This window comes from Copadichromis virginalis, linkage group LG13 (assembly GCF_057382275.1).
Source record: "Copadichromis virginalis isolate Kocher_CV1m ecotype Utaka linkage group LG13, C_Virginalis_male_GT1.1, whole genome shotgun sequence".
NCBI classification, from domain to species: domain Eukaryota; kingdom Metazoa; phylum Chordata; class Actinopteri; order Cichliformes; family Cichlidae; genus Copadichromis; species Copadichromis virginalis.
In genome coordinates, this window is record NC_140630.1 from 10,477,673 (window position 1) to 10,504,669 (window position 26,997).

Genomic DNA, 26,997 nt, shown 5'->3' on the forward strand with positions numbered 1-26,997 from the left:
AGTTACAAACCGAATGCCATAATTTAGTGGGCATGCAGCTCATTGCTTTGTGCCAATATTAAAATATTGCGGCATCGCATCTCAGCGCGTGCCGTGATGGATGCTGCGCGCACGAGCTGTTCTGGTGTCAGCTTTAAACCTCGTGTACGCAAACTCCAAATGGACCGGAGAGGTTGTGAAACTGAACCGCGATCTGCAGCTCCTAGTACACCAGAAAAGATCTCGCGTGGCTTGCATCCCACCTCCACCACTACAGCCGGAGGGAGAGAGTGGAAAGAGGTCTCACTCCACTACTTTTTCTTTATTCTCTGCTTTGTGAAAAACCTCAAAACAAAACAAAACGAAACGGCCAGAAGAGAAAACATTAATTCAGTCTAGACCACAGCTTTTATGCACCAGTAGAAACATAATTTTGTTATTCCAGTGTGATCTATAGGGATGTCAAAATGTAACTATATTATAATTTGTATTATTTTATATTATTAATACATATAATATATTATGTATTTAGGTTTTTAAATTACTATCTTTATATTCAGACATTAGGCAAAAGCATGCACACACATAATCACTGAGTTTGCTAGCCTATAATAATATAAAATGAAGCATTGATTGCATAGACGCTAGTAGATATTGCATTTCTTTTTTGTAGAGGCTTAATATAAGTTTGGCATACTATTACCACAGCAAGAGGATGACGTCTGTCAGTCAAGTGTTTTTGATTTGTGGATTCTTTCTTATTCTATCGCTGGCCAGCTCAACCCAGTTTTTTCAAGACAGTTTTATTTATATAACACCACAACAACAGTGGCCTCAAGCTGCTTTATATTGTAAGGAAGATACACTGCAATAATAGGTCATGTCGACTGTTCACTGCAGGCCCAAATCAGCTCATGTCATGTCTGCCAATGGGCATGTGGGCTACTGGCTGCAGCACTTCAACACTTTTGTGTTTGCATTTAATAATACACTGTAAAAGCTGGTGGAAAGATGTTCTCAAAATTAATTACGTTCATAAAACATTAAGTTATGATTTACCGTTCTTCACCTGATAAAATGTTAAGACATAACTTTCACAGGCTGCTTATGTGAAGTGATCTCCTGAATATATATATGTGCTGGTTCTGTTATAAATGGGAGCTATTGAGCATTTATGAACTCTACCAGAATGGCTTTTCATTATTAAAATCTCTAAATAATGTTATTTTATGTTTTATTTGTTGATTTTTAATTTGCCACAGCATACCTCACACAAAAAAACATACAAGAGGGTCCCCACACACAAAAAAATACATGGAGAATTAAAGACAATGCAGTTGCCACGGCATATGGTATCTTGTTTACACATAAATAATTCCTCCATTTGTATAATGAATAAATGCTAAACACACTGGTATTAATGGCAATTTTCTACTCAATTTGAGCAAACACTTTGTTCCTACAAGCCTCATTCACACATTCATACAACCCTTTGTTTACTGTGCCTAAGCACCTTTAACCAAACATTCACATACTCACACTCCAATGCATCAGGGGCAGCTCTACGTTCAGTATTTTGCCCAAGGATACTGAGACTGACATACAGGTTAGAAGAGCCAGGGAATCTGATCACTGACCTTTCGATTAGCCACCCGTGTGGCTCCCGATCAAATGTGCAGAGGTAGAACAGGTAAACTTCCAAGTTGGGAGAATAACTTTTTTGCCAAAGCCACTGAAAAATATCTGTCCAAATCATTTGTCTTTTACGTGGCCTGTGCTGCCTCAGGTTATCTTATGTCTGAAAAGTTTTAACTGTTCTCCCTTTAAATCATTTTTTCTTGTTTCTGATTGGCTACCGGTTGCAAACACGAGAGATACACAAAACACAAGGTTTGAACGAGAGATGAGTGGGGCTCAGCGACAGCTGTGTACCTCGCCAGGTGCTTTTCTAACTCGTCTACGTCACATTTTGTAGAGGGTAGCCTGTAGCAGCTGTGGCAGTAGTTTGGGTTTACCCTTTTTCTTAAAATAATATTTCGAGTTTAATCTCAAAATAACGCTAATGAGTTTTTTTTTAATGTGGCCCCAAATACTCTGTCATCATTGACATGACATAGAGCCAAGGGCAGGGAAAAATAAAATAAAAAATCAATCTGCAGCCAGGAGTTTTGGTTCACAAGGATTAATTGCATACTTGCTGAACGTATCTCAATAAAATATATATATTTAAAAATGACTAATCTCTCACGCACATGTATTTGCGCACAGTAATATAAAGCCTATCTCAATTTTACACTCCCTCGTCGTGCTTTTTTTTCGACACAGCGTGACTCTTCCTCTCAATAGCAGATCTCCGTTACTACAGCTACCCCTCTCTCTCTCTCCTCCCTCCTCCTACTCCCAGCTCCTCTCTGTGTGCTCGAGCCACTCTTCCCTTTTGAGCATTCACTAGTTCTCCTCCCGAAACCTGCGCGAGGCGGCCACTGAAGCGCGAGGCGACTTCCCCCCTCTCCCCTTGACTCCAGTCAACATGGCTACAGTTGTAACCTCGACCAGATTCACAGACGAATATCAGCTGTACGAGGAACTCGGAAAGTAAGCGACCGTCAACGCCACCGCCGCCGTTGCTGCTCTTCTTGTTGCATTTAGTGTATGCTTGTTTGTATATGTGTGTGTGTGTTCGCACGCCCCCCCTCTCCGCTGCTGCTGTTGTGTTGACAGCGCGCGAGAGGGGCTGTCAAAAAGGAGAGAGAGAGAGAAAAAACAGGAAAGGGGTAGGCACCCTCCTGAGCAACAAAGAGCTGTCGGCAGGTTCATGTTAGCGCTGCAGAGGCTTGCAGTTAATCCTGCATGTGCGTTTAATGGTGCGTGGCAGCGTTGTGGCTCTCTTTGTAAGCCCAGAAGGTGGGAAACATCCCCCCCCCGTAGGAGCAACTTGCGAGTCAGTTGATCTGCAGGTAGCACGCGTCGAAAAGTCGTTTGTATGTGCTGGTTGCCTGGTGGCATCTCCGGGGTCCTGCTCAGCTCTGTTTTTGTGCATTTCTAAGCAGACTGCAGGGCTCTTGTGTATGCCAAAAAACAAAAAAAAACAAAAAAAAAAAACAGAAGAAGAACGAGAAACGGGCTTTGCTTGCAAAACGTCTATATGTATGTATATGTGTGTATATATATATATGTGTGTGTATATATATATATGTGTGTATATATATATGTGTGTATATGTATGTATGTATGTGTGTGTGTGTGTGTGTGTGTGTGTGTGTGTGTGTGTGATCCTGGCTGTATATATATATTCTGGCAGAGATTAGATCACATCTAATCTCTGCATGTGGCTAATAGGTTTAAGGAGGTATCTGTGCAAAAAAAGTAAATAAACTAAAATAATGAAGTCAGGTTGAGTAAAAAAAAGAAAATGCTAATAACACTTTTCAGTGGCTTCATTCTCCTGCAGCCTTACTCATGTTTCTTCCTGGCAGCTATGACTGGCTCCTTTCACATTGAGCCCCGTCACACACTAGTAGCCGGGACCTCTTGTCGTACACAGAATATCAGGCCGTGTTAATATTGCATATGACTTCCTTTCCCCTTTCTTTAAGACTATGTGATTCATGCATGCCCTTACTATGTGTGTGTGTGTGTGTGTGTGAGAGAGAGAGAGAGAGAGTGAGACAGACAGACAAGTTCAGTGCACTTTTCCCTGTGACACACTCATGTTTGTTATGTTTGAAGTGGTTTCACACCGATCTCTCATGTGTGGATCTGTCTTGCTTCAGGGGTGCCTTCTCCATCGTTCGTCGATGTATCAAGAAGTCCACCGGCCAGGAGTATGCCGCAAAAATTATCAACACAAAAAAGCTCTCGGCCAGAGGTGAGCGCAGCAGATATGCATTGTGCAGCTCAGCGTAACAGTCAAGTAGCAACATGAATTTATGCAAAATGAACGCTGACAACAGTAGGCTTCTGTAGTTGCTCAGTGAAGTCAGTTTATTTCCTTAAGATCAGCGAGACAGGCGTTCTGTCATGTCCTTGACAGCAGAGATTCCTGAAAAGCTGGAGGCCACTTGGCACAGCTGGGCTGCCTTGGTTTAGGTCTCAACAGAGGGGTTAGCGGGCTTTGGTGGTTGTTCGCAACCATTTTTGGTTTGTTACAGTTACTGCTGATCTCTAGCAAAGGATTGCACAAGCTCCAAGCTTGAGCCTAAAATATCCACAGAGGCATGTACGATGCAATGCAGGGTAGTTTTGGTTTATTTTAATAGGGTTGCCTTTATTGGTGATGATAATGTTGCACTTACAGTCACCTTCTGCAAAGTGGTGAAAACACAGCAAAAAACATGAGTAATCACATGAGCAGGCAGGTTTTAAAGAAGCCTTTAGAGTGGCCACACTAACAGAGTGACTTCCTGAAATTGCATAAAAGGATTTCATTAGCTCCATTTTCTTTGTCTCTGTAATTGTTACACATTTGAGTCATGAAGCCAGCCTTTAATATGTCCGAGTATTGAATGTCTTAGTTACTGAAAGCAAACCAGTGTTGTTGAGATATTTCAGGAATCTAATAAAGAGTTGGTTCCATTTTTGAATTCAAATTGCCAAACATGACTCATCTCACATATTTGTATGTTATTGTCTATGAAATATATATATAAAAAAGGAGAGTAATCGGGTCGATCAAAAAATGTTCTTGTCAGATGAATACACTTTGGATTGGAGTCATTTCTTACTGGATGAAAACACAGTTGTGTCATGAAGTGGTCGTTGAGTTAGTTTTCTCTTTTTTGCATTGTGACGCATTTTGATTGACAGTATATCTACATACATTAATTTCAGCTCTTCTTTCATGTGAATTTAAAGTTACGCTCATCATCAAATCAAACAAATCAAACGAGTGGTCCAGAAAAGGTGTAAACCGCAGATGTCAGAGTACACGCAACTTGTTAGTATTATAAGGAAGCAAAGAAAAAATAACAGCCTCACATAGCATAGATCATGTAAGAAATATTGTAAAAGCTGTATGCTGTATTTTCATAGATTTGTGTGTTTATTAGATTAGTGTAGTTTCATGTCTGAGAGGTGCACAGGCAGCAGCAGCATGTGCTGTTTACATGTGAGACTGGTAGGCTGGTCATGTCATGGTCTATCTACTCATTGCGTATCTAATTTTTACCATTCAGTGCTGTCACTTCAAAGATTGAGTTTCACTGAATTCCAACTGATATACAATGTATCACAGATTCTGTTTGTGTTGGGCACATACACACTGTCTTAGATTAATTATTAACCATTACATTTTATTAATAGATTCACATAATCATCAGTTCCTTCAGTCATTTTCTTTCCTCTGGATAGACTCCAGCTCTTCGATCATTCACTGATGCACACGGTGGTGATTCTTGTTCTGCTCTGAAGCCTTTGTGAGCATGGTGTAGCAGCCCATGAAACTAGTCTCCACCTGCTGCAGGTTCTGGTTAGAATGGCCCTCCAGCTTGCAGCAGAATCAGGACCATCACTGGCAGCTGTAGTCCAAGACTGTCTTACCAACTGCTGGATGAGAGAGTCACTGGAGAGGTAGCTGAATGATACTGAGGGCTGCCCCAACATCAGCTTACATTAGATCAATTAGGAAACCACAGGAAGGCTAGGACACCCTGGTTAGAGATGATGCATTGCAAAAAAGGACGATCTATCCAGTTCATTGTGATTACAAGAGCAACAGCATAAAATGATATAAAGCTATTTTAAATACCCAAGTCAAACATCAGTGTTAACTGACTGAAGACGGGTGAAGTGCTGTACACATACAAAGACTATTTTGAATTTAAAAATATTGTCACCAATGGACTATTATATTTGACCAAAATGTTTGTGAAATGAGGGACAGTCAAACAGAGCTGTTAGCAACCCTTGCAGTCTTTTCAACGTTGGTTTTTTAAATGTGGTTACACAGCTGTCTTGTCTTCCAACTGTTCATGTGTCTGTCAGATTCTGTTGCAGTGATCTTGCCATGTTTCCAAACCTCTCTTGTTCCTTCAGTAACGTACAACCCAAGTTGTAAAAACCTGGATTTATTCCTTAAGCTACTGTATAATCTGCAAGTGTGTGTGTGTGTGTGTGTGTGTGTGTGTGTGTGTTCACATGCAGCATCTTAACACATGTTGAAATGCCACCACCTGTGTTTCGGTATTTGTGGCAGATTTGTTGTCATCGTCAGCCTGCTCGTGTCAAAGCATTTCATCTGCCATGTAGCTGAATCCAAGCATCACTTGTCTGTTGTTTGTTTTGGTTACCACATGTGTTTGTGTTTTCACATGTATCTCACTGTATCTCATCGTGTTTTTGTGTATGTCGCAGACTGATTGTGTGTGTGTGTGTGTGTGCGCTAGCGTGCTGCATATTTGTCCGAGTAAGCATCAGACCAGGCCACCGAAAGGTTGAGTGATGATGTGAGCTGCAGATCAGGGCCAGTTTTGGACTGATTGGTCTTGTTTTTTTTCCCCAGGGGATGCAGGCTGAATTGCTCTGTCTCCCCTTTAGTCTCACTCAAACACCCCCGACCATGTCATTTTCCTTCCTTTTCAAGTTGTTTTTCTCCTGCCCGCCCTCTCCCTACTCTATAAGCAAAAAATTGATTTGAGGAAAGATCTTAAAACTCTTTTCCGCAGCCGATTTGATCGTGTGTGTGGCTGCGTTGGCAGTGGTCCGGAGCTAGTAACCCGGCAACAGCAGGGGTGAAATTCTTCATCCCATAGGCTGTCTGGCAGGGAGACCGATCGCTGTGTGAGTGTGTGTGTGAGTGTGTGTATGTGTATTTGTTGGATGTGGTTATAATTATCGTGCAAACATGCACACTTGCAGACAACTTCTCATTTCTCATGACACGAAAACAGTTGCGCACTTTTTTTTCTCACCTCCTTAATGGTCTCACACTAAACTGTATGCATACAGGGCTTCTCTCTTAATAGTTTCACATTGTGACAGAGAATACATAATAGTGCCACCTTCTGTCATTAATCAGGCCTGAAATGTTCACAAACATGAAGCTTTGTATGTGTGAAACCCTGAATCTTAACCACACCATGTAAGGATTTTAAAGAATAAATTTGCTTTATTTAAACTTCTTTTAATCGTTTAGGCCACCATTTCTCCATTTCTTTATGTCAGTAACCACACTTGCCAAATTAATCTGATCTGGGAAAGCGGCAAACTTCTTGTCAGGAACGACGAGCCTTTGTCTGATCGGACGGGCGTGTAACCAGTGAATGCTTCAGACAAGGCAAATAGATTTCAGGTGAAAAAGAATTGCATATAATACCACTTTTGCTCAAACTGTTGTTGTAAACATTTTGCAGATCAACCTGAATCTAGTGTTTGTTTTTTTCACTGATGACGTTATATAAAAATTTTTTTTAAAAGTCTTATATACACTTTTTATAATGTGTTCCACAAGAAGCCTTCAGCCAGTCTACAAAGACATTTGTTACGCTTAATTTAGTCAAGTAAAAGAATGCATTCTGATTATACTTCTAGAGCAAGACTATTATATAGCAAACAAGCTATAACAAGCCTGAATTTAATAGCTAAAAGTAGAATACGGCGTTTAAATCAAAACGATACTGACATAAAGGGCGAAAAATTAAACCTTAATTTTAGTCGTCTCACTGGTTGAAACAAGTTTAATTCCAGATAAAAAGTATAAGATCTCTGATAACGAATCATACAGCCTGGCTGTCTGCCATGAAACTGGCAGCACGTAAAAAGGAAACTTGCCTTTACAGCTCAGTCACTTTTTGGATTGGGTTTGTAGAAACATAGATAACTTTTGTTGTACTTTCATGCCTCTTTACAGTTCAGTCACTTTCTGAAGCCTCTGATCGCTGTCTACGACTAAACATCTTTGCTGGAATGTGTTTTCAAACATCAGCATGATAACTAGATGTAAATTATATATAGGACTCGGTTTGCAGTCAATAAACATGTGGACTACTTAACTTCCCACCTCAGCATCATCTACCTTGTTTGTTGCACATGACTTTGCAGACATTTGGACCAAACGTATCTTCTAAAATATAATGTTTATGCATTGAATAAGTACACTTAATCTAGGAGGCTGCAGATTGTGCAGTTGTGGCTTTACTGTATGCTGTACAGTTGTATCACTATCCCAGTGGCATAATCTGTCTGTACATTGACATGTGCAAGGACTGCCTTGGTGGTAGTTTCTAATAAAAGACCAAGACCATGCTTGTGATCTGTAACTGAAAGTATGTACCATTTGCATTTTGTATTAAAAAAAGTTTATAGTAAAATTTAGTGAAATGGACCCAGATCAGTGTCTGTGAAGTGAACTCATGATCTTTTGTAATTTAGGGCGGCTTGTTTTGGTGAAGCAGACTGATCTCGATGACGTTTTGTCATTATCATTTCACTCAAGTAATTTTGAGTATTTATTATTGAATTCAGATAAATAAAAAATGAACTCACTAACATCTGTAATATTAGCAGAGGTGATTATTATTTTAGGCTGGATGGTGAGCTTGCTATACTTTTAATAAAAAATATTTAGATCGTGTTGCTGAGCGTTGCCTTGTTTGTAGCGTTGTCCAAACATTTGCGTTCCTCGTGCCTGCTGTGTTGTAGAGACGTCTCTGTGTTCTCAGATCTCAGCAGTTACCTTTTAGACAATGTGAGAATGAATTGCTAGAAGGATCATGTCTTCATTAAAGGTGGACACTTGTGCTTGGTTGCATTTATACACCACTGCAGCAGCTAGAGGTTCAGTGCCTTACTCTCTGGATCTGTTCACAACTAGAAATTAACACACACTGTATATATCGTCTGATCTCTGCCTGTGAGCGCCCTCTCAGCTTTTACAGATGCTGAACATATAGGATATCAGCTCTGATTGTTTGATGTCTGAGAACACGCCGTAGTATTGACTCTAGTTACTTATGTTTAGGCGGGATTAAACCCTATTCTCTGTTGCTCAGCCAAGGCACAGTGGCAGTGAGGTCAGTTACAGCTGGATGATGTGGCATCACGTGCTTGCTCATTGTTGCCGTAACACACAAATGACATGCAGTGCGCTTATAGTTTAGAGGTGCTGGTAGGTAGATTTTCCTTCCATTGGATAGAGATTGGGTAGCACCTTTGTCAAGAATGTGTTGTTGCTCTTTGTCATTACTTTTTAGCAACATTCGGCAGAACCAAGCTGTAATGATGTGCATTTGTGCTACAGCCTCACATTGGAGTTTACCTGCACCGCTGCAGCCCTGCATGGTGATGGTCAACACCCGATTGTCTCCTGCTTCTCTCTTCTGCAGCTTTTTAACTTGTCTGTGCTGTGGAGACTGTGGAGAAAACTCTATTTTAAAAAGCTTTGTGTATTTCACTTTCAGCACATTTAGAGGATTTCAAGGTTTCAAGGTAGTTTAGCACTTGTGTTCCTGTTCCCTTTCATGTCATTCTAATTTTAGTGTTTACTGATTGCTTTTAAAAAAAGTTTGAGCTTGAGTAAGTTGCTGCTGATGTGTTGCTGTTCCTGCTTGAACAAGCAAGTTAGTCTTAAACAATATGAAATCAGTGAAAAGTGGTTCCACACATGTGTAGATTGTTCCCACAGCCCCTATACTGAGTAGGCTACATTCCTTTTAGAAGATAAGAAACTTTAGCATCAGTTTACAGAAGTATGATGATGATGATGATGATGATTACTGGTAGCCTGAGGGAATAGTGAATACCTGATAAAAATCGTAGGAAGCAGAAGCTAAGAGAGGAAGTGCTGCTTTTGCTTTAGTGGGAAAGGATTTCTGCATGTTTTTGTGCACAATTTGATAAAAAGGCGAGATAGGGTGATCTCCACCGCTTTGTGATGAGCCATGATTTCTGTACATCTCATGTATCGCATTCAGAATTCATTCTGTATCAAAATAAAGTGCTAGAAGATAGTAGTTAGATTTTAAAAATACAGTAGCAAATACATTTATAAGATATTTTCATATCTCTTTTATGGTAAGAGGTTACAATAGCTTGTTTCACTGCCTATCTCAGAATTGTATATTGAGGAAGTAAGAATTTGCTTAACTTTCATCTTTACATACCATTTATAGAGCTCACATTTGTTACCAATCATTTGTTTTTGTGGGAATCAGGTCTGAAGTTGCAGTAAAGTTGCTAAATCGCCTGTCTGAAACAGTCGTATCGTCACTATCACTGGGTTGGAACTTCATACGTTTTCAACATTTTCAAGTCTGCAGAAGCTTAAGGTTAAATATGCAGAATTAGTGTTGCGTTATCTCAGTCTTTGTTTCTCATGTACAGAGAAAACACTAGTTTAAAACCTTTCCCCTTGCATTACATTTTTTCATTCAGACTTGTTCTGCACCGTGAGGGCAGATTATATCATATTCCAAAGTGAGTAAAGGATTTGGTCTGTACTAAATCTTTAGTGAAGTCAGGAAGAACATCCCTTTCGCATACGATGGTCATTAAAACTGGTAGCAAAACTGATTTTATCTGGCTTGTGAGTGAATGTGAAATGCGGGTTCTCTGTCCTTGATATTATAATGCATATATCTCAGCTCTGCTTCTTTGAGCTCCAGGTAACAGATATCTTTGTGGGAATTTTCTCTTTTCAAAAATGCGCTGTCATTTGTGGGGAAAAAACCCCCATAAAGACCATGCGTGAAAGACAAGCTCTCAAAACTGAGCTGTATGGGGCTTAAGTCCTCAATAAATTCAGCATGTTGATTGAGAAATTATTAGAAACAAAAAGGCTGATTAAAGAAACAGTGTTAAAGTTGTCTTAAAGCAGTGTTTTAAATAGATGTGCTTATGGTGGAAAGCAATGGATTGGCACTGAGTATCGATTAAACATTACATTTAAAATATTGATTAGAAAGTATGAGTGAAACTGTTTTAAAGGATGGAGCAACTGTAGTATGGACACTGGGGTGTGGTTCATGGGTTTTTAGGAGGGCCCTTGTCCCTGTTTTTGCATGCAAGTTCAAAATAGAAGCTAATTGTCATAATGTTGCAATTCATATATGGTGCAAACATCAAGTAGGTCTTCAGAGGAAATTTTACTATACACGTATAATAGTTTTAGGCTATTTCTAAATATGTCACAATATGGCCTGAAAATTTACACTGAAGGACAACCACAGTTACCATAAGTCTTTCTCTCCAGCAGAATAAAACTTAATATAGAGTTAACAAACTCTAAATGTGCCAAAATCATTTATCAAATACTGAACTGCTGGCATAACATACAGTAAAGGTGTCAAACTGTCACTGTGACTGTGGGAAAATGTGCATGCTAACATTTCCATGTAACTCCTGGGAATTAACTTCCTGGTTGTCTCATACTAAGGGTTTTTGTTAAAAAAAAACATATATAATACACGTGAAAACCAATTTTTACTTCACTCATGGGATTCACTCAGCACAGAAGGTGACCAGATGCCCCACTTATTGTGGGGATGCACAGCATTTCTCACTTTTCCACTTATTGAGACAGGACATACAGAAGGACAGGACATGCACTCTTCTGAAATCTCGTTTTTACCCAATGGATATGAAGAAAATGAGGCGAGCTTCGTATCACGTTGAAGTGCAGGGTAGCCTGTTTTATGGCACCAATTCTGTGCCAAATGGGGAAACTTTTAAATCACACAGAGTCACAAGTTGTGCATATTTGTTCACATTATGGTGCAGATTATCACAAAAAAAATGTATGCTAGAGTTATTTTTCCTTTTGCACAAAGTAAAATATAGTGTAAACAAAAAATGACACTGTATGCCCGAGTTCCAAAATTGTTAGAATTGTGTCTCAAAAGAGATGTGCAAATCCATGGATGCATTCCTACTGAAACCAAGAGATCACTACCAGACATAACAGAAGCTGAAATACATTTCCAGCATTTTTAATAATTATTGAATCAGAAGGCAAATAAAACACACACTACATGCTGAAACTTGCAATTGGCTTGCCTTACTGTGTATTTATCTTAGGTTCTATCTCAAAATTTCAGATTGACTCTTACCAGTAGTAACATGCCCCTCATTGTTCTGCATAAACATGCTCATTGGCTTGTTTCCAGTTACCCAATCTGTGAGTCAGAAGTGATAGTCAAGTATTAAATGTTTAGTAGGGGAAAAATTGTGAATATCTATAAACAATGCAGTCAAAGGAGCTCGCAAAGAAAAGCGTCTGGACTTCTTTAGGTTACTTGAAGACGTTTCACCTCTCATCCGAGAAGCTTCTTCAGTTCTAAGGTCAAATGGTGGAGAGTCCCAGATATAAACCTAGTGGGAGTTTCCCCCCACAGAGGGACAAAAGGACCCCCTGATGATCCTCTAATCGCCTGAGCCAAGGTGTGAAAATGGGTGTGGGTCCAAATCAGCCAGGGTTTCGGGTGAGTTCATTGTGAAACCTGGCCCCACCTTATCATGCGAATTCCTGAGATCAGATGGCCCAGGATGTGAGTGGGCGTTAAGGCGTCTGGGAAGGGATCTCAAAACTGGATTATAGATGGCAGAGAGTTGGTGTCGTAAACCCCCGCCTCTGTTCAAAGATGGTCGCTCACAGTGGACATAGATGGCTTCTTTCACTCCTCTTTCAAACCATCTGTCCTCTCTGTCCAAAATGTGAACATTGGCATCCTCGAAAGAGTGTCCTTTATCCTTAAGATGCAGATGGACTGCTGAGTCTTGTCCTGTGGAGGTGGCTCTTCTGTGTTGTGCCATGCGCTTGTGAAGTGGCTGTTTGGTCTCTCCAATGTAGAGGTCTGGGCATTCCTCGCTGCACTGTACAGCATGCTGTCCATTATGCTGTACAGTGCAGCTGAGTCTTGTCCACAGGACAAGACTCAGCAGTCCATCTGCATCTTAAGGATAAAGGACACTCTTTCTATTGGCTGCCTCCGAAGTCCCACAGGCTAACCAGTAGGACTCCTTCTTCTGGTGGTTTCTTCCATCTCCGGTGTCCACCATCTGGTTTGGGGTTACCCCCACGACAGGCACCAAACACCCGGCTGCAGCTCAGTGCAGCAGCTTGAGCAATGTTGAGGTGCTGAACATCGTGCATTCAGGCTCAATCCCCAGTCTTCCTCGGAATGCTGTTGAAATTCCGCCAGAAGCTTGAGTTGAACATCTCAAGGACCGGGGATTCTGCCTGGTGTTAGCAGCACAACCTCGGTATATGTTAACTATACTATACGCCAGGTTTGTCCAGTATCCTGCCCCGCCACCTGATCCAACTCACCACCACGTCTTGCTCATTTGGCAGCTCAACACCTCTCTTCACCTGATTGTCCAAAACATATGGCCGCAGATCTGATGATACGATTACAAAATCGATCATAGACCTGCAACCTAGGGTGTCCTGGTGTCGCATGCACTTATGGACACCTTTATGTTCAAAATGGTGTTTGTTATGGACAAACCGTGGTTTGCACAGAAGTCCAGTAACAGAACAGTGCTCGGTTTCAGATCTGGTAGACCATTCCTCCCAGTCACCCCCCTCTAAGTCTCACTGCTGTTGCTCACATGAGCATTGAAGTCTCCCAGTAGGATGGCAGTCCTACTGAATCTCCAGGTGAAGCACCCCCAAGAACCCCACCCAGGCACTCAAGGAAGGTCGGGTACTCTAAGCTGTCGTTTGGTGCACGAGTGCAGACGACCGTAAAGCTACTCCAGGCAAAACAAATGGGAAGATGTGGGTTATATCAGGTGCAGGGAACAAACCCTCTAGTCCACTGAGAAAAAACTCTAAACTCCCATGGCAAATTGGGAGTTTGGTGAGGGACCAGACAAAGAGCAATTCAAAAACCGCTATTAGTGTGAAATCTACGGAACAGTTCACCCTTCCCAGGATTAGCGCTACTGGGGTCCCATCCTGGAGCCAGGCCCTGGAGTGAACACCTGGTGGCCTTGCCTTTGCCTATGGGGCACAGCCTGAATAGGGGGCCTGGCTCCACCCTCCAGTAGGCCCACCACCCGCAGGAAGCGCTGACGGGTTGGTGCAGTGTGTGTTGGGTGGCAGCCAGGGTTGGAGACCCATCCCCTGTTACCAAGTCACGCCTGGGCTAGTGGGTGAGGATAAGAGGTACTGACTAGATATAGTTGGGCTCACCTCAACACATGGCTTGGGCTCTGGGACCAGTCTCCTGGAAAGGGCTGGACCAATTTGCCACGGCGACCTTACCAGGGGTAAAGTAGCGATTCATAAAGGGGATGTATGAATAATTCATCATTACTGTCATAAATGTCATCTGACCCCATTTATACCTTTCATTATTTGGTCATGTTATCTGTTGCTTGTTCTCTGTGATCACATATCACATCAAAATATCAGTAAGTTCACATCTTGAATGTAGGTCAGTATTGTAGCCGGGCATCAGAGCCCAGCACGCAGCCAATGTAGCTGAAGACGCAGAATGTAAGAAAATAGACGTGAAGCCCAACAATGCACTTAGGGTTTCACAATATTTTTTTTTTTTACCAATTGTTTGAAACATTTTCTGTGTAGACACTAAAGAAAAGACTGTTCAGAGTGATCTATCCCGACAGTGTTTCATGTTATTTTTAGCTGTAATTATGTGTCACGTATTGTGTTGAACTGTGAAGAGAGTGTATTTTTACGCTGTTATTAGGTAAGGCTTGTGATGTCAGGAAAAGAAAGAGGGTAGGCTGGCAGGCGGCACTTGTCCTGCTGTTGAATTATTGAGGCACAAGGATACTCTACTGTTACTGTTCATGGGCAAGAGCTGAGGAATAGACCCCCAGACTCCTTTTTTTGCTACCTTTATTCAGCTGATTTTCTTTCATGTGTCTCATTTCTCCCTCAGCCACCATTTCCTTCCTTTTTTATGCTTCTCTTTTTTGCCAGCTTTTCCTCCCTGCTTCTAGTCATGTCCTTCCCTCTCCGCTCTCTGCAAAGCTGCCGCATCGCAGACCATGCAGGCAGACGCGTGTGTGTGTGTGTGTTTGTGCGTGTGTGTGTTTTAGTTTTCAGGCTTTTGGTGGGCTTCTGGTGCGCCGCTGCAGGCTGATTGGCAGAGGCCAGATAAACGTAGCAGCGCTGCGTGGTGAATGTTTAATGGGACCAACTGTGAATATTTAATGAGAAAAAGAGAGTGAGAGTCTTATATGGAAGCAGAAAGATGTAGATATGGAAATGGAGAACGGGGCGGTCAGCGTTATACTCGCCAAAGCAAGAATAGTTCATGGTGTTAGTCTTTTCACAGCATGCAAACCTTCCTCTTTTCTTATTAAGACTTTGACAGTGTGTGTATCTGGAGGTAGTAACATTTTCCAAGACTGTCCTTCTGTCATATTCATGTTGCTGGTGTTTTTTTTTTCCTCTTTTTTTGCCTCTCGTGCCCATCATTATCCTTCCTGTCTGAATGACATATGGCATCATGTGGCAGCCAACTTGAAAAACATTTTCATTCACCATATAGTGCCAGCCAGTTTGGACTAAAACTAAGAGTAAGATCTAGACTAAGATTGTCACTTTTGAGTAGATTAACTATTGCTATTAGGCCAGTCTAGTCAGCTGGATTGCAAGTGATGACATATGATATTATGGTGCAGATTCTTTCCAAATTTCCAGGAAAAGCCCCCTGACATTAAAATTTTTAGATCAACTGTGCAGAACCATTGTATATTCAAACCAATGGTAATATATAGGCAAATCCAAGCTTATTTCAGCAATTAATTTGGCAATTTTGCTCAGAATTATTATTCCATTATTAAAATAGTTGCAAAAAATAGTGAAAATGGTAAAAGCTAGTTTATAAATTTTTTTTAATTTTTTCCAACCTTTTTTTATTTTCTAACTGGTCATTTAACCATTCGTCAGTTAAATATTTGATTAAATAATTAGATAGGGCTGTAATTCTTTGACTTTCTATGACCAATTGTATTTAATAAAATATTTTTATTGAAATGATTAATTATTAATATTTGACTCTGGTAGGATTACATCTGGAAAACCAAACCAAATATGTAGATGGATCCACTGTGGCAACCCTGTGACCTCTCTAGCTTTCAATCATTTTTTTATCTAGAAAGAGTTAATCTTCATATCACCTGTTTTCATTGTCACAAATATTTGCCTCAAGGCTTCTGCAAGATTTATTATTATGCTTCCCTAGCTCAGTAAGCCCTAGCTCAGAACATTATGATGTAGTTATTAGCAGTGGATAACTGCAATAAAATCAAAGTCCTATATTAAAGAAAGGAGGGAAACCAATTTTTCTGGGATAATCGCGGACACACAAATAGCTTTCTGTTATCCCTACCACACCAATTCATGAACTTGTGTGTTTTTTTTTTTGTTTTTTTTTTCAAGTCAATTAACCAAATAATGTAGGAAATATTTTTTGCAATTTAAAAAAGTCAGAATGGCAAATTGGACTGAAATTAACAGGTGAACCATTTATAAAAAATAATTATTAGTTGAAGCCCTTATCCAATTCAACATGTGAGAGAAACATCAGGAAGGCTGTAGATGATTGTTTGTAGTTGTGTGCCAGATATAATGAGATGCTTGAGATGAAGCAGGTACAGCACCAGAGGTGGCTAAATGCAGAATGCGTTTTTGTCAGCGAATAAGGTCTCACACTCATACACACAGAGACTAATGTTTATCTATGTGATCTGTAAAGTAATTAAACTTTATTGGTGAGTAAGTTACAGTAAAATACTGTTTCGTAAATAGAGAGGTTTTTATTGAGATTATTTATAGCCACAGTTGAAAGACTGAAAAGGCAATAAAGCAGGGTACACACATGGGAGAGGCATCAGGCAAAAATGTGTGTGATAGTGTGTTAGTCTCTCTGTATATGTGTGACAGCGAGATGACATCAAGCTCCAGAGCTCTCACGAGTTTTACTTTTCATGTCTTTTTATTGCTTGGTTCACTTCTTCTCTTCTACAAAAGAATTGACCAAAATTGACGTTTTTTGTGTTAGGGATATGTTCAAAGTAATACAAACTTAGAGCTAGCTTACTAGATCCAAGGTGACTCCTTACTGATCCTCAGAATCTGACTGTCGAGTTTAAGCTTAAAGCACCATTCTCACAGGGCTAGAGACCGATTGGCAATCACTGACAGCCTCAGGTTGCTAAGGAAAAATGTGTATTCCCTGGCTATTCAGCATGTAGATGCTGACAGTGGGTAGTTAAGTTAAAGTAATAGTTAAAATTGGGTACAAGACGTATACGGCACTGCAGCTCCTTTTCCCTCTAGTTTGCATAATACGCTTTGCAGTAGTGTTATAGTTGGCAAGTGTTTGCAGACAACTCAGGGTCTTACAAACAAACCTTGTAGTGACCAGTGGTTTCCAGGTCCAAGTTTCTAAGCCTGTATGACTGAGGCTTGATCTATCTTATTAGCCTACTGTTCCTGTTACGTGCTTAAATCAAAAATAGTTGAAAAAAACCCCTGTGAAATTCAAGGTTGTGGAGAGAGCTGGAGGCTAAACCACCTGAAATAGGCCACAGGTCTATACTGTACTGTTTGAGCTGAAAATAAACATGTATTTTTATAGATGAAAGGGGTTTTAATGGTTTACCTTTAGTGCGAAAGCTGGTCCTTTTTGGGATAGGTGTGAAAGTTGTATTGGTGGAGATCAATCACAGGATTTTTATGATGGTTAACGCAGTATATAACTGTACATCTTAGGTTCATTTTTAGTCTGATTTCACAGCTAAATTGTTATAATGCTACAGACACTTAAGGAGGGTGCTTAAAAAGACATCCACCTTTAGGCCTAAGGACAATAAATGTCCATTCCCCAAAAAGTGCTATAAAAACTTTATATAGTAATATTTTTTTCCACTTTAAATTGGTCAGTCTTTTAAAACTACTTCTCCCTGAAATATTCATATAAAGTTTTAATTATATTTTCGTTGTTTTAACCCTTTAAATCCCAGTTGTATTACATGAGCGCCCTGTTTTTTTAGCCCCAAAAAACAAAAAAACTAAATATTTTCCAAAAAAAACATTTGAAGTAATATTTGATTGTTATTATAATTAGGCCTTTAGATGGGTCAAAGATTGGCACCAAAATTCATTTTGACCTGCCATTATTTTTTTTGCAGGAGCACATTAAAAAATGCATGCCTAAGGACAATTCCCCAAAAAGTGCAATAAAAATATTAAAGAAATTCACCCTCATGAACAATGCTTTATACTAGTCGGCCTATTGTAATGTACACGGGCATACTTTGGTAATTGAATATAACAACAACCTTTGTGTAAAATGATCATGATGTTGAGTAGAGTAAATTTAAATGAAAAATAAAATCTGATTTAACATGAATTCTTGTCTTAATTTTAGATTAATCAGATATAGTGACTGAAATGGTCATTAATGCTGTCTGTGGGTAAAGTACGTATGTGTGTCTGCTGGCTACTCTTCAGGGATAATCCACTCTTAATCGCATGCTTACTGTCATGCTGTCAATCACACAGCTTTTCACCGTGGTAACAACTACCTTACATTTCATGCAATCCTTAACACCGGATGGCTAAGATTACATCACCTTTGTCACCATATATTTAATGGTAACTTGGATTGCAATTCACAACACAAACTCCTCAGGCGTGAGGTCGGCCAATCAGAAGGCAGTGCTGTCGGTCAGATTGATGGTTTTCAGAAAATGCATTTAAAGGATGTGACCTTTTGTCCACTTATAATATGACAGCAGCCACTGAAGCAAATTCAAATTGAAACTCCCTCAACAGGAATCGAGTACACACTCATTAACATTCATTTCATAGAACCTGTGATGTCAACACAGTGAACTGCAGGCATAAACTGTAATGGCTCAATTCAAAGTGCTGACATGATCAGTGTCTGTGGCTTTGAGCAAATGCCAAATGCTAATTCACAACATAGAACAATGAGCCAAGAAAAATAAAAGTACGCTTGCTCCATATTTAATATCATAACTAGTAGAGAGATGTACCTGCCTGTTGAAACTCTTGTCAACCTCTATTGTGCACATTTGTCAGCATAATGACATGAGGGGATTTTGGCCATTCATTGAAATCTATAGATTTTGATTCTGTATTCTTTAAAGTGCAATTTATCTCTGTTTTATTTTGATGTAAACCAAATGTGTGATGCAAATTATTCTATTTCATAGTGGCGAAACATGCAAGCTAATACTGCACCATAGATTTGTATTTTTTGTTGTCTTTTTTGTGGAGGTCTGTTGTACAAAGAAACACTGAACACACAGGAAAAACTTGTTGGAAAGATCGATTTACTGACAACCTGCACTGCACCGTTGAATTCGAGTGGGTTGTGAGGTTGGAGACAGTGTTAAGTAGGTGGGAGAGGAAAATGGGAAGCCCTTAGAGCAGTTGGACAGCAAATGGATGAAGTCACCTTAAAAATTTTTTAGGTATGGCACAGAGAGAAGGTTTTTGAGTTGCTTAGCCAGTTATGGTGGCTTTTTGATATTCATCCTGCCAAATTAGACTTTTTTTTATGAGCTACATATTTCTAAACACATTTATTTCTTGCCTCATTTAACTTCTTTCACCACATTTCACCCTCATTTCAGTTAGTAATCTCCTCTTTAAAGCTGGTTATTTATCCAGGCAGCAGACGGTTGACTCTTCAACACACCACTTTACGTATCTAATTATTTTATTGGTGTATGCTTTTGAGTGTTCGTTTTACAAGATGCAAACCAGCCATACCCAGAAAACCACTCTGACATCTCTGCTAGACTCTAAATGAAGAAGAAAAAAAGGACACAAACATGCATGCGCACACATAGGATGGTGGATCTGTGTAAATATTTGTTCACCGTTGTTGTCATTATCTCCATTTGCACTTCGGGTTCTTTGATCAAGGCTGCTATTTTCCCAGGAGGAAGATGTTTGACAAGCGACACAGACCCAGAGTAGATCAAAATTACAAAGTCTGTTGCACTATTTTCTATGTAGTGCCTTTTTAGTGCTATCTGTTTAATAGTAACAAATGACACCTGTCTGCAAGTTCCCGGCCAAGTTAAAATGATTAAATAATCCCCACTTAAATCCGCTCTGTAGCTCCAACAACAGCTTGTAGTACTCTAATAAACGTGTTCAGTGGAGTCGAAGGCACGGCCACATCGTTTGGTTGAAGTGTGTCCTCCTTTCGACTGGCACATCACCAGCATGGTTGTTGCGTTTGTGTCTGCTTCCAAGGTTACAATCAAAACAGCCTTTCATAATAAAAGCTTGATCACAATAAAAGTCCTATTCAGGGCCTGCTGCTGCCTTGACACACTTGTGTGTCGGTGTGAGCAATGATGGTTTTGTGCAGCCTTTAATGGAATGAAGCACTCGATCATCTGTGAATTATAATTACAAAATGAGCTGCTATAATATCAGAGCGCTTGATGTCACCACTTAGTGCTTACAGTGATGCAGTGAAATTGGATCATTTTAGGTTAAGAATAGCAACTTGTGCATTCCAGTCTTCATAATTGGCTAAAGTTAAAGACACCTTTTTCAGGTTTTTGTCCAAGTCAGAGTCTCTTAATCACTTTTATCCTGCAGCATTTTTGGAGTATAATTGTGGCAACATTTGTGAAATTAACAATGATTTCAGTCACTGAGAAGTGGTCATAGCATAGAGTTCATGTGAACAAAATAAACCATTCAGACTTGCTCTGCTACTGCAAAAAAAAAAAAAACAACACATGGAGGGAAATGTGATAACAGCACAGTTAACTCATTGTTTACACAACACTTTCTGAGCCTGCACTGGCCACAGCTGAGCTTTTATGGTTTCTGATCCTGTGTGTTAAGGCTAATCCGTCCATATACAACAAACTATTAGCTCATTGCATCACTGAGCCGTTCACACTTTAAAAATTCCAATTTGCTTAACAGAAAAATTTTAAAATTAACGTTTCATCAAGATTAATACACAGAGAATGTTTACATTTGAACATCATACAACATTTAAAATTAAATGCCAAAGAACAGTGAAAGTATTTTGAGAAATTTATGTTCCTTATATACAATGTTAGATTAGCAGAAGTTAGCTGTGGCTATCAGGTTTTGAGCTAGCTGAACAATAAACAGGAAGGTTTTTAACTATGATGAAATTATGATAAAAGAGGTGTAGTTAGAAAATTAATGCTGTTTTTAATGTGTAGTTAAATCATTTGGCTAAAAAAATTTATTCTAGGGTTCCATACGCTTCCATCCATTTGCTATACTAACCTCTTACCAGCTTTCACTTTATGGGTCAGAAAGAGCACATGGATAGTAGATGTAATTGTGTGCTTTTTGTAAATATTGAGTAAATTATGTTATTTGTTTGAAAATAAAGTTCAGTTCATGTGTTTCTGGCTATAGTCTTAATTTAGTTCTTTGCTCAAAGTATTTGAGGGTTTTTTCTTTTGTTTAAAAAAACCCACTAAATTATGAGCTCCTTATATCAGTAGTGCATTCACGTTTTGTTAACCTCATGACCTGCGTTAGTTATCACAGTCTGAATAGTTTAAACTCGCAGCAGGGATGTGTTCAACAGCTCCCACAGCTGCGATGCTGTTACGTGTTCAGATGTCTTTAATAACATGCGGCATAGTGAGCTGTCAGAGTAGTTCTGATAAATCTAATTTACCTTTTAATCTTGAGTTGTATTTGCTTAGCTACGCCACAGTGTAGATGAGATAACATGAAGAAAAAAACCATTGTGTAGCAATGACTGAAACGACTATTTATATTTAAATGTGCCATTACTAGAGCTGGGCGATAGAACGATAACGATATGTATCGCGATATAACTTTTACTCGATAGAGAAATTAAACTATCGCGATAGACTTCGCCGCTCTTGTCCTCTTAAAAAAAAAAAAAAAAAAAAAAAAGGTCAGCCAATCCAAATTAAGTAGCGCAGAGCCGAACCAATCACAGCCGCAGCGTCACGTCGCGTGACTTGTTAAGTACAGCACAAGTGCCAAGCCGCACGTGTGTTTGTTTGGGAAGCAGCCAGCGGGTAATGGAGGAAATGAGTGTGCCGACTAGAAAAATCAACCGAGCGTGACCGAAGAGAAAACAGATGATGGTTCCAATGCCGGAGAGATTGTCGAATGGAAGAGCCATAGAAGTTCCGTAGTGTGAAGGTATTTCGGCTATTTCAAGTCTGACAAAAAACAGAGTAGCGTGCACTGTGAATTGTGCCGAAAGCAAGTCTGGAAATACAATAAACTGGTGCATGCGTCACACTGTGCGCCACGTTATTGTTTCGGTGAAATGAATTTCTACAATACTGTTACTGTTAATTCTACTCTCTGCAGTGTTTAAATGCTTACATATACACACAGTTACTGTCCGTCCACACATACGACTCGGTTCTGCTTCTATGCCGCAGCTTTGTTTACTTTTTCCCACCGAGGCTTCTAGACTTCTGATTGGCCAACATTTCTGCACGGTTAGGAATCTAGCGCCACCTGCTGCTTTGGCATGTTCATAGCAGCGTTTTCCTTCATTTCTGCCTTTATGTGTGGACGGATTATTTTTTAAAACGAAAACGGAAAATCTCCGTTTTCAAAAATACCCGTGTACGTGTGGACGTAGCCTCAGTCTCTGACTGGAAGCGCTAATTCGTCATTCGGCTTTTGTCAGACTAAAGTAACTGTTAAAACTGTTTGAAAAGCTCAGCTATACAACAAGGAGAGATTGAGAATTTCCTTTTAGTTCTCAGTTTATTTGATATTGACAAAAGTTAGTCAGTTTTGTCTGTTCTTCTGTAAAACAAACTAAGATTTATTTTTAGAATTAATATTTTGTTTCTAAGTGGAATTGACAATTTAGTAGTCTGTTTCATTTGTTCTATTTTGAAACTTAAACGCTTTAGCGGCTGCCTTTTGTGTAGTTTGCAATATTTGCCTTTATTTATCTGAAAAAGTCTCATGTTCCTTAAGTACATCTACCCTGTTGAACTTATTATGGGAAATCAATATTTAAATAAAAACAAGCTGCTGATTATTTCACATTTTACTTGTGAGCAACGGCACATTTAAATCTTACAAATATAGTTATTTGGCTTATATCGTGATAGATATCGTTATCGCCTGAAATGAAAAAAACATATCGTGATATGAAAAAATCTCATATCGCCCAGCTCTAGCCATTACTATTTTTTTTTCCTTCACCGTGACTTCACTTTTTCATTTCTGCTACTGACTGTAAGACTTTTACATGCTGCGTAGCTTTCTGCTTTGATCCATTATTCTAAAAGACCAGTGATATTAAGAACATTAGTTTGGGGTCACTGGACAAAAATGATGAGATGATGATGCAGCACTAATGATGGGATTTTCTCAGTTTAAATGATATGGAAGTGAAGGTTAAAAAGGGATTCTGCACGATACTAGAAAACCTTTTTTTACAACAAACATCTCTCTTTTTTTTCCCTTTTTTTTTTTTTTTGTTGCAGATGACGTTATTACTTTACGGAGAGAAATTTGCCTAAAAAGTGTTGCAAATGCATACGACATGTCCACAAACGTAAACTAAGACTTACAAATGTGTGCGATGATTTGTGTGTAACTTTTAATGGCCTCACGAGCAAGTGCTTCAATCCACACACAAATACAAAGCAAACTATTTTACAAATGCGTACATCAAAACCTGAAGAAATTCTAATACAGTTTATTAAGTTCAACTCACAAATCCGATAATTGTACCTTATGAAGACCGTTCTGTGCGTCTGTTTCTAAAAACAGACCTAACATCTGTCTCGCTCACTCCAAAACCTTAAATATAAATCGCATAGCACAAATTGCCTACTATGCACAGATCTGTGTCATGCATAGATCCACAAATGTAAGATGGATTCAGTTAACATCTGAGCTTCCACTGCATACATCCCCCCCCCAGTAAAGTGGACGTTTGTTTTTCTAAGTAAACAGAACGACTCGTAGCAACAAGAAAACACAGATTTACCAGTTACAGATACTACACAGTAGCCTATAAAGGTTAATATAAGGTTTAAATAATCTGCTGGACGTTCTTCTGCTGGGAAAAGTCAGTCAGTGCTCAGCTGCAGATGGGGGAGCACCGTGGTTGTACATCACTGTGGATCATCCTCTGCAGTGAGTATATGCTAACTAATCTCTGTATATTTTGCATGTAGATATAAGCCAGGTAAAATGGAATAACACTTTGATGTAAATTTTACCATTCTGTGATGAAAACAGGCTGACATCCTGAACATTAGCGTAAAGAGTAACCCTGAACAGGCTACTTTGTCGTGTTTGTAGTTGGTAAATCTGTGTTTTCTAGTAAAGGGGTTACAAACTGTTCTGTTTATTTAGAAAAAGAAACGCACGTATGAACTGGGCCAGATGTCCCAGTATGACACTGGGACAGAATACATCTTGCATTGGTGGATCTATGCGAAGCTGGCAGTGTGAAATTTGTCTCAAAACCCAACATGGGCTTGCGACGTGATCTGTGCGTATCAGGCGAGTGAGAGAGATGTTACATATAGTTTTAGAAACTACTTTTAAACGTTTAAGATTCTGCTCTTTTCAGTGTCAGGCTGACCTGGCTGAATGAAATGTTCCATAGTGTTATTTTCTGTTTCAATCTAAACTATAAAAAAAGACAGCTAGTGCCTTTTTTGTGTGTAGCTGCACTTAATTGTTTAATAGAACATTTACTGAATTAACAAGACAGAAACAAATCTGCAAATATTTTTGTCACATTATTTGGAGTTCGAAATCTGTGTGAGGTTGCAAAGCATTGCCATTGTCAGTTGTGTCTTCTGTAAGTTGGATAACCTAGAAATATTATGAACATATTCAGATAAACTACACCAATCAGACGTCTTGGCCCACTTTCAAAAGGAAGCTGAAAGTTACAGGGCAGACAGTGACACAAGAAATCTCTAAAATAGAGCCTAAAACAGCACAATTTGCATTTATTTTTTTATCTCTCTTCTCAGAAACACATTTGGGATCCCAAAAGATCCTCAAAACATTATACAAAATCTCCAAACATATTTGTTGCACGCTAGGAGAGAACAATTCTGCTACAACTCTACCACATAAAATCTGTGATTTCAGATGTTTAAACATCCTGTGGCAGGTATGTACCATTTCATTTAATCACCACCTTTACTTATTTTCAAAAGGCAAGCTTTTAGATTTGTATTATAGAAAGTAAACTGCTTTGTTTCTGTTGGCACTTTTCTTTAAGGAAACGCCAACTTCTGGCAGCTACAAACAAATGGCAGTACTCGGAAAAAAGCCAGTCAAATTTCAGGATGTTAACAGGCAGTCAGTCCCACTTGGCATCAGATTTGTGTCTTCTGCTTTCATTGCCAAAGGCTTAGACATACATATTGTTGTTTACCCACACTCAAGAAACTTGACAATAAAAGAAATGCTGTCCCTTTTTACATGGTGGGCACTGGAGCAAAAACACTAAAACACCACTTCGAAGCTTTTCTGTCCAACTACTGACCTTTGAAATTGTGAAACAAAACTAAATGTCATGAATTAAAGCAGCATTTTATTAATCTAGATTACATGTGCAATTAAAACTACCCCATGACACATCACTTCTGGGCTCAGGATGCTAATATACACATTTTTTCAATGCTACTTGATATTTCTTTACTCCTGAAAACAGCTAGATGTTGAATAGCATGCCCTGATCTCCCGAGCACACAAATGTTTAATGGGTCCTAGCCAATCAAGGTTGCTAGGACCCATTTAAATATTTGTGTGCTCAGGTATACTTTTTTCGTTAATTATTTTGATATTTTGATAGATTTTAAATATCCCAGTGGCAGATGTAATTGAGAAGTAGAGCGATAGGAACTCATTTTCACACATATGTTCAGGATGTGTCCAGTTAGCAAAGCAATGAGCAAGTACATTTTTAATTGCTGGAAAAATTGAGAGAAAACAAAAACATTTCTTGTGGAGCGTAACTTTAATGTACTCTCATAAAATGTCATGGGAGATCTAAAGAAGTTGGGAGAAACCACTGGCTGAGTTAGTGTAGAGGAAAGAGAAGCTACTGTATTCATCTGATGAGACATATTTATGTACATTCATGCTTTTGTTTGTTTGATTTCAAAAAGTGCATTTTAAGAGAAAAGTAAAACCAAAAACCTCTGTTGTTGTTTGGGTAGACACCCAGCTACACATATTCAGTGCCCATTTTTCATCCAGCCCATTTTAGTGGAAATATTAATGGGGATCCCTGATATCCTCCATGCCCATAAAACTAAACAGAAGAATTTTTCCACTCGGTCACAAATGTTCAGATGAAACTGCTTCCTCCCCGTTTTTATGTAATGTATTTCATTAATTTAATGAGGCAGGTCAGGCCTTAACTTTGAACTAGTGCAGTGTCTACAGCATTGCTCCGCTTCTTTATTTCATCTGCAAAATCTCTCACACATGCCTGGTCTGCGAAGTATCATTATTCAGGTTTAAGTCGTTCTGACCCCCTGGTTGCTCAGTCATTTTAAATTATGTTCTTGACATAAATCAGATGTTTATATTTTGAAATGTGCTGAAGCTCAAGATAAACTTGCATTTGTGAGAGCAAGAGTTACTGTTCTTTTCTGTTCTCAGATGTAGGATTAAAAAACAGAAGTGGAGTATTTTCTGAGCGTTTTCTGTGTATGAGAGGTAGTTTAGTTGGTGTGTATGGCTTACTGTGTGTTACGTTTAGCCGCTCTATGAAATTTAAGCAGGCCTTAGCTGACCTGCTGGCAGAGACCATTAACGTCAGGTTGCTGCACACCATGGTGAATGGAGTCTGTGTCTTTGTGCCAGGACCCCATACAGCGTTTAGTTAGAAAAGTTCTCTTTGACCAATGGGATAACAACTATGACCACAACTTCAACTCCTTTAAACTTGCCCCTGTGGGAAACTTGCAGAAAGGTGTGTAGACTCCCAAAAGCTAGAGGAGTTTGACAGCATGGGAAGAGCAGCACTTTATCATGCATGGAGTAACACTAGTAGGGTTTTGGGA

The 26,997-nt window shown here is 39.4% G+C and overlaps 1 protein-coding gene across 19 annotated transcripts in view; it reads left to right on the top strand.

The window, feature by feature from the left end:
• The first annotated feature begins 2,364 nt into the window (after positions 1-2,364).
• camk2g2 (calcium/calmodulin-dependent protein kinase (CaM kinase) II gamma 2) overlaps positions 2,365-26,997 on the top strand; it is a 78,155-nt gene continuing 53,522 nt past the window's right edge. For 14 of the 19 annotated variants that reach the window (XM_085477224.1, XM_085477227.1, XM_085477219.1 and 11 more), the window contains exons 1-2: positions 2,366-2,574; positions 3,753-3,847. In XM_085477224.1, the coding sequence (XP_085333350.1) occupies positions 2,510-2,574; positions 3,753-3,847 (160 nt within the window). In that variant the 5' untranslated portion in view covers positions 2,366-2,509. Of the gene's footprint in view, positions 2,575-3,752; positions 3,848-26,997 lie in introns of all 19 variants that reach the window. The other 5 variants (XM_085477214.1, XM_085477216.1, XM_085477217.1 and 2 more) reach the window with 1 other exon arrangement.